The 8,463-nt window shown below is 41.1% G+C and overlaps 1 protein-coding gene across 1 annotated transcript; it reads left to right on the top strand.

Moving 5' to 3' along the window:
- The first annotated feature begins 6,207 nt into the window (after nt 1-6,207).
- hddc2 (HD domain containing 2) lies at nt 6,208-8,436 on the top strand. Its single transcript, XM_036550540.1, has 6 exons — nt 6,208-6,285; nt 6,517-6,638; nt 6,759-6,861; nt 7,084-7,152; nt 7,360-7,498; nt 7,832-8,436. Exons 1-6 carry the CDS (start codon nt 6,214-6,216, stop codon nt 7,975-7,977), a joined length of 651 nt encoding a protein of 216 aa, XP_036406433.1. The 5' UTR covers nt 6,208-6,213; the 3' UTR covers nt 7,978-8,436.
- The last annotated feature ends 27 nt before the right edge of the window (nt 8,437-8,463 follow it).

Raw genomic sequence — 8,463 nt, 5'->3', positions numbered from 1 at the left:
AATGCCAGCAACAGGGAGAGGGCATTTAATTGGAATACTGATAGTAAATGCTTGTGGTGTTACCCTTGGAACCTCATCCAAAGGCTTTCTCATTAATGTTCATAACTCAGCTGTACTTTATGTCAATCATCCACAAAAACAAAAACATGCCGCTTGAGCTTAACACCCGACTAAGCTTACACACCATAACACGATCTGACATCCTTCCACTCTTCATTTAAAACACAGATATTCTTCACCGTGATGTATAATGTGATGAATGCTGCACAGAGCAGCTCTCTGCTGGTTCATGCCACCGTGGCGTGGTTAAGCAGGCGTCGTTGTAAAGGACACGCTGAAGAATTTGGAGAGACAGGGAGAGCATGCTGAGCAGCATCGTACCCCGCTGAGCAGCTGAAAACACAGCCCCACAACACCAAAGACGGGGTTAAATGTCTTCTAGCGCCTTCAAAAAATAATAACAAAAACCATTTGCCCACTCATTCAGCTATGAACAATAACTTACTCAAAGACTGTAAAAATGCAATCAGGATAAATTATATATTCCTTACAAGCAAGTCTTAGATGTTTTAGAAGTTCATAGTTTTAGAAATTCAGGATATGCATCTTTATGTTCAGTCCTTAAAAGTGTAACACAAGTAATTGTACAATAAATTACAGTACAAGCATGAGTGAAAGGAATTACATTTACATGACTGATGATTTTGAATTAGGAAGAAAATGGTTCTATTTCAGTCACCAATGATGCATTAAAAATCAATTTTATGGACTCTGTAAGTTCCACCTCCATTTTCACGAAGGAGCTCTGAGCTGTGCTTCAGGGCCCTGGGTGCACATTATATACATGGCACCTCAAAGGGTCTAAATCAAAGGAGAAGAGCCATGAATTACAATGTCCCTTTCTTCCCAATCTGTCCTTGGTGCAGAGAAGAAAGCCACAATACCCCCCAGTTTTCTTCCCCGAGAAGACAGATTCGCCCCTGTCTTCGCCATGACCTGTGTTTATAGCCCGGTCGGGGTCATTTACTTCAAGGTAGAGCTCTCTGGAGGTGCTCATGTTTCACCTGCCCTGGCCCTAACCTCTCTTCATTCACATGGCCTGCAGGGAGAGAGCTCTCTCTCTCTCTCTCTCTTTCTCTCTCACCCCGACAGCCCCTCCACACAACGAGTTGACAAGGGAGCGCAAGTGATGCCTATTTGTTTGCAATGAATTTCCACAGCATCAGAGCTCCCGCTTGGCAAACGGCGTGTTCCGACACCAAGTGCACGCAGCTGGGGAGATTCCAGCGCTGCGGATCTATTACCTGTTGCCGCGGTAACCCACAATGGGATGTGTGCTTTATTTGCTTGACGTTGCCCTCCCCAGTCAGAAGTCTCGTTTTGGGAGAGTATCAAAGAACGGCTGCCAAATATCACATCGGCCCAACCAAGACCAGACATAACCTGCATTTCTAGCATGCACATTCTTTATGAGTGTGTGCGCTTGAAGGGATGCTGAAATGGACGTTTTAAAAATCTTCTTCCATTGTTAAAAACCTTTTCTTTAATCTGCCATACATCTGAATAATAAATAAAACTTAAAAACATTCACCTAATTTAGATTTTAGCACTTTCATTTTTAAAATATAAATATAATACATGAATATAAAATATAAATATAAACTATGATTAAATAGTCTGATAATTAAACTGAATGCTTTCTATCGGAGGAAAACATTCGGTGTTTTTTAAAGTCTGTCCGAATACTTCGGCAGCCCTTTACTTCGTCACTCTGCAGGGTGGATCAATCTGTAATCGTCAGTACTGATAGCGAGGCAGCGGAAGAGGACAGCGGGTTAGAATAACAGCGCGGTGCAGTGCGCGGGTTTGCGGTGGTCCTCGCCGTGCCCCGTGTAAGCGGTGCGCGGAAGACCCCCGTGCTCCCGGTGAACATCCTCCTGCGCACGGCACGCACGAATGCGCTGTCGCATTCTCACGAGAAAGTGCGCTGCCTCCCGACTTCCACGTCACGCCTCTCACCAAGAGGATTCTCAGGGCGGTTGGAGAACATTAAAAAAAAAAAATCCCCGGAAAGATTTCCCAGACCATTTTTAGTGCGTGCTCCTAAATTTAGACCATCCAGGGTCAAGAAGTCAAAGGTTAGCAGGGCATTAAAAACTAATGGCACCAAAAAGTTAAAGATAGAGAATGGAACAATGCTTTGGATGATGAGCAGTCAACAACCCAGTGTCCCTCTCATGTGTCTATTTTCCTCACATGGAAGAGAGTTGGATAAACAGTTGCTTTCCTGTGAACAGAGAAAAGTGTAGCTATCATTGTTCTGATGACGGAAGCTGCATCAATGTCTTTGTTCTGGCACTCAGCACACACACCTGCAGAAGAGTCATCCCTTTCAGGCCCAAGGCTGGCCCAGAAGCCTTCACAAACTGAAAAGAGCATCTTCGAGTCAGATGAAATTCGAGGCAGGTGAGCGGCAGGTTGGTTCACGGAATGCAGCCTGTGTTTAAATTCCTTCTGACAAGAAGTCTGTGGTATCTCTAGGACTTGTTCCATCTTGAAGATGTAAATATGCTGAAGGGAAAAAAAAGATTTGCCTTGAGTGTCAGTCTTTAAAAGGACTCTGGAGCCAAAAATCATATTCTCATATCTAAGGCTTCATGTATGAAATGGCCAGCCAAAATGAAATGAGTCAAAAAGTTAATTTGGGTTTCAAACTTGATAGTAGTTGACTTAAACAATGTTCATTTGAAGGATTATTTCGAAAAATACCCCTAAAGGACCATTGAATGAATGAACAATTCAAATAAATAGGTAAAAGTGTATAAATAGAGTGTATATAGTGTATAGTGTGTATTTACACACACACACACACACACACACACACACAACGGACAATATGTGGTGAAAAAGGACATGTATGAAAATTTACCCACACAGAGCAGAACCCAAGTGACTAGTGCTTGGAGCATTACATGGGGAGGCAGTGATGTAAAACAGGGTCATGGGGGATATTGCAGAATATCATGACAAACTGCAAATCAGTCTCTGCTAATCAGCCCTTTTAAAACTTACATATTTGTAGATGTAAGTGATTTTCCTTTAAGAGGTCAGCTAGATTCCCCACTTCATGAGTGATATGTTTGAATAACAACATAAAAAAACATACATTGTCTTATTATTTAGTACTATAAGTTATATAGGAGATGAAATAGAAAAAAAAATATAAAAAGAAGCAGCACTTTCTTCAGTTTGTTCCTCAAGGGTAAAAGGATGCTGTTGGTCTCTTTGCCAGTTTCTCCAAGATGGAAATCTCACAGCCTGTAGCATACCGCCATGTACTCAATTTAACAGCAGCGTGCTTTGTCCTTATCTTTCAATAACAAATTCTAGCAAATGTAACGTTTTTCACCCCTATTCACCATTTTGTTATTTATTACAGCCAACCCCATGTCCTGCAAATTTATACAAATATTTGATAGATTGGAATTTTAGTGGGTCAGAGACACGATTTTCATTTTTATTGCACTGTCTACGTAATACAAAGTGAAGTAAATTCCACTGTGGTATTTTATGACTAATAGCCTGTAAATGTGCTGTTTCTAGGCTTCTCAACAAAGATTCCAGTCGAATGAGTTCATCTCCAACTATAAACGTTAATGTTTTGGTGTCCAAAACCTAGCAAATCTGAGACTAAGGTCAACCACATGTAGAGCTTTTGATTACATATCCTTCCTCTTACAATACTGAGTGATGAGCACAGTCCCACGCTTTGGCCCTAAATAAAGCGTACTCCAGGAAGCCACGTCAGGAGGAAGAGACTGACATCCACCGGTGGAGTGGTGGAGATCTCCCTTCAGAGCAGGTGCCCTAGTTTAACATCACCAGCCCAGGCAGGAAGGAAGAGGTCTGAATCCTCATTCATCTCAGGGCAAAACAGATGCACAGCTGGGAAGGCTGATCATCTTGCAAAGGCTATGAGATAAGGATGACCTGGCCTGGGTGGAAGAAAAGAATGTTTTACTTTACTGGAAAGAGGAAATATGTAGCTGAAGTTTGCTGTAAAGGTAAATGTACTGACAGGCATTAAAAATACAACATTTTTTTGATTCCACTATTTCTTCAGAGGTATATATTAACATTTTATCACAGGTATCAATAAAAGTGCTGCCATTCACTTTGTTTCCTAATAATCAATTGACAAATGTGAAAAAGACACCTTGCAGGTGTGCAAATGTGGATATGATCATAGGGGCACCTCTTCACTATATATCCAAACTTGCACTACTCATGACTAAAAATATGCCACTACCATAATGTAGCAGGGAAGAGGCCATTGAGTTGTGCAGGGCAGAAATTATATTGTATAGGGGCGTCACCTTACACTTCAGCGTGCACCAATGTCAACAATAACATGGCTGCAGTAAGGGCACGTTCAGAGAATAATTTCTTCTGATTTTCTGTTGTATATTGTAAAGAGCTCTCTGGCCAATTTCTTTAGAAGATGCATTATATCAAATAATAATTAACTGATTAATTGATTGATTGATTGATTCAAAGATTGACTGTTCGACTGTTGATATTGTAAATGGTCAGGACAGCCCCATGGCAGCATTCCTTTGTCAGTATCATGCCTATACCTGTAGAGAGTGCAGCAGCTACCCCTGGACAGTTGTGAGGCCAGATCAGCTCCTGTACAGGACGATGGCAGGTCTGTGTTGAAGGTGTCACAGCCTTGCATATGCAGGGCAGCCTGGTCCTGAATAATCATAGGGCAACAAAGCCTCCCTGGGTATACTGACATTCCAACAGACAATCACTAAATATAATCTATTGCAATGTTACACCAGTGCGAAGTTGTGATTCAGCTTGTTCAGACTCATGACCCGAGTGCGGCATTTCCTGCTGAGTGGAATATGGTTCTCAGAGAGAAATAAATGCTCCTGTAATGCTTATGCCACGTTAGCTGTGAGCATTGCCAGCAGAAAATGGAGGTCACATTAAATACTGAACTTGTTCATTGAAATGCACCCCCTTGGGTTGCTGCCTCTTGATTTGATTAGGAATTTAGAGATGTCTTGACAACCCCATCAGTCAATTCTATCTACCTACGCAGTAAATTACACTGTATTCAGTATGTTTTTGTACAAATTTGATTTGCTCCATTTTAAATTAGGATGCCACTAATTTGCATAAACATTATACAACTCTATCTGAATGCTAGCTCTGCTGCTAATAATATCTCATTTGAAATATACTAAAATGTTTCTTGTCAATTTGAAACCATTCAGATTGTTTGCTTTGCAATGACATCTTAATCTTTCCTGGATGTGCTTTTATCTCACACTTTCTTTAATGATGCAGGCTGAATGGAATTCTAATTACTCTTAACATAGAAACACTGTGAACCATACTATATTGCAGGGACACAACTTCAAAAGGTAAATTGGCAGTTTTTACTGTAAAAATGAACAAAAACTCAATATACTCAAAGTTACTCAGCATATAATTGTAAAAAGAGCTGTCTGGTGTATGGTGAAAAAGGAAAAAGGGAAAAGAAAAACTATCTCCGATTTTTCCACCATCTAGGAATATCATTTTAGAGGCCAGGTGTTAGACCTTCCTGCCACTAATGTAAGCAAGAAGGACATGGAGATTGTTTAAACCCAAAAGGCACTGATAATATCCCCTTTTCTTTAAAACAAAATTTTCCACATAATTTTAATAGAATTCACTGTCAAGATTCCCTTCACAAAATTACTAGGTCATATAGTTTTTACTTAGTGTGTTTTTGGATATGCTCAACCAATTGTCTGGAAAAAAGCCCTCAATTTTAGCTTTAACACATTTTCTTTGTAGTCTAAATTCCTAAGTCTAAAACTTGAACTGTTGTTCAATTTTTTAATAATTTTCAACAAACATTGTAATTCATGGCTATGATGGAATGGAACAAATACAGTAACTACATACAGATAGAATATATGTTAATTCACTGATGTATACATACACACATGCATACATAACCAAGGCTAGCAAAGTCTGATACAGTGTTAATCTGCATTCTTGTGACAGCGAAAATCCATGTTGCGCTCCTCACCAGAGGTGTCTGCACAGTCCTGGTATAGGGCGCCCCCTGCCGGTTAACTTTATGGCCTTTTTTACCTCATTGCGTGACACGTTCTGATTTGTATTTACTTCCGGTTCGCTTTAGGAGTGATGGCTGCAGACACGCAGACTTACAAAATGAAGAATATGCTGCAGTTTATGAAACTCATTGGGCAGTTAAAAGTAAGACAACAGCCAAATTCGCAGAAAAAAAACAGTCAGACAATATCTGTGCTGTGTGAGCTAGCTATCTAAAGGTTGTGAAACCGTTACTTGCTCGCGTTGTTTATTGAATGAGCTGCAAAGCTACTTTGGCCAAGTTGGTAGCCGGCTAGTTTGTCTTCTCACGGACTAAAGTTTTTGTAGTTTTTGTAGTTTTATGTCTTTGCGTTTTCTCTGTTTTCGTCCACACAGCGAGTACCACGGACAGGCTGGGTTTACAGAAATGTGAAACAACCGGAAAGCGTGTCAGACCACATGTACAGAATGTCGATGATGGCATTAACTATAACAGACAGCAACATCAACAAGGACAGGTGGGATACCGGTTAATTGGCCGGAGAGGTATCGCTGTCACGGGTATAGTTTAATAATACGTGCAACTTCATAAACCACATCTAACGTTGTTATTCATTTATTTTTAAATTATTATTCAGGTGTATGAAGTTGGCCTTGATTCATGACATGGCAGAGTGTATTGTGGGTGACATTGCCCCTGCAGATAACATAAGCAAAGCCGAGAAGCACAGAAGAGAAGAGGTAAGTTGTGCTCTGGTGTCTGTTGTGCAATGTGACAAATAATTTAAGACCAAACCGGATCAAAAATGTATCTACTTGTATCCTGTCTAAGATCTTTAAAACAGTGATGGCTATTATCCAAAGTTTGTCAGATACAGTAAGACCTTCAAGTGAAGATAAAACTAAGCAGTGACACTACAGCAATGTCACAGCTGATGGACACATTTTGTCTTCTTGTTGTAGGAGGCCATGAAGCACCTGACTGGGATGCTGCAGGAAGGTTTGAGGAAAGAAATTTATGATCTGTGGGAAGTAAGTTTATGTTGCAGGTCCTAACAGAGCTGTGAAAATCGAGTGAAAACAGTGTGCTGTGTGTGAGATAGAATGTTTGTGTCTATACAGTTGTGACTGTGAATGCAAGTGTGTGTACGTGCGTTCGTGTGTATGTGCATTCATGCGTGTGTACGTGCGTTCATGCGTGTGTGTGTATTCTGAATTGCCCTCACGCTCTTCCTGCAGGAGTATGAGCATCAGTCGAGTGCAGAGGCGCGGCTGGTGAAGGAGCTGGACCAGCTGGAGATGATCCTACAAGCTCATGAGTACGAGGAGCTGGAGCAGACACCTGGCAGGCTGCAGGAATTCTTTGATTCCACACAAGGTACTGAGCTACTCTTTGAAATGGAAATTTTGATTTCGCATCCTTTTGCTTAGAACCACCAGAACTTGGTGCTTAGAACTTGCACCAACATCTGAAATGCTGTAGGTTCAGTTGCGAGTCTGGTAATTAAAAAGATTTAAATTATAGTACCTACTGCCCCTGCTTGGCTTTTAGAGGAGGTTAATTAAAGGGGGTAACAAGTCTGTGACAGTCTGCTGTCTAGCTGGAGGGAGTGTTATTCTAAGCAGCATGGATCACATGCAGCGTCAGACACCTTGAGTTTAACTTGTGTTGAGGGGCAACAGAAAATATTCCCTCCCCTTTCCCTAACAGGCAGATTCCACCACCCAGAGGTCCTTCAGCTGGTCAAGAGTTTGAATGACGAAAGAGCTGGTCATCTGGCTACAGGCAGCAAAGACCCTTCTGCAGTCTGTCAGAGCACAGACACTCAGCCCAGTGGACCTTCGGGTACCTCGTGACCTCCACACCCCTCCCCTCTTTCCTCGTGTCTTTGGAGGGAGGCTCTTTTTTTTTTTTTTTAAACACTTACTTATCGCAGTGTTTTTAACTGTTGGGGCACAGTTGCGTCCCATGGGTTCCCGGGGTGAGGAGTCAAATGCCAGGAGTCATTGCGCAGAATTTGAAAAGTACTCCCAAAGTAAGCTTACATAGCTGTAAATATCCTGAGTTGTAAGTACTACCTCCTTTTAAATTGTTTTGATTTTAATGGATCACTGCTTTAGTGTCTGACTTTACATGGGGTCAAGAGCTCCTCCAAGTACAAGGCAACATACTCCATCTTTGTATATGTTCCAGGAAGGACATGGTTCAGCATTTCAAGTATTACATGTTGACATGTTAGTGTTAATATTAGAAATGATAATGTGAGGTCTCAGTCTGTAATACACATGCAGTATGAAACAGTTACATAAGTGCAATAAATCATGACAACTCAATCAGTTTAC

The sequence above is a fragment of the Megalops cyprinoides genome, chromosome 17 (genome assembly GCF_013368585.1).
Source record: "Megalops cyprinoides isolate fMegCyp1 chromosome 17, fMegCyp1.pri, whole genome shotgun sequence".
NCBI lineage: Eukaryota > Metazoa > Chordata > Actinopteri > Elopiformes > Megalopidae > Megalops > Megalops cyprinoides.
The sequence above is the reverse complement of the archived record's forward strand: the minus strand, read 5'-3'. Positions and strand labels throughout refer to the sequence as shown.

Excerpts from the sequence above, each read along its gene's own strand:
- hddc2 (XM_036550540.1), top strand. The coding sequence starts at position 6,214 with ATGGCTGCAGACACGCAGACTTACAAAATGAAGAATATGCTGCAGTTT. Across the intron at positions 6,286-6,516 it reads AACTCATTGGGCAGTTAAAA|CGAGTACCACGGACAGGCTG; the intron begins GTAAGACAACAG and ends TCGTCCACACAG. Across the intron at positions 7,153-7,359 it reads AAATTTATGATCTGTGGGAA|GAGTATGAGCATCAGTCGAG; the intron begins GTAAGTTTATGT and ends CTCTTCCTGCAG.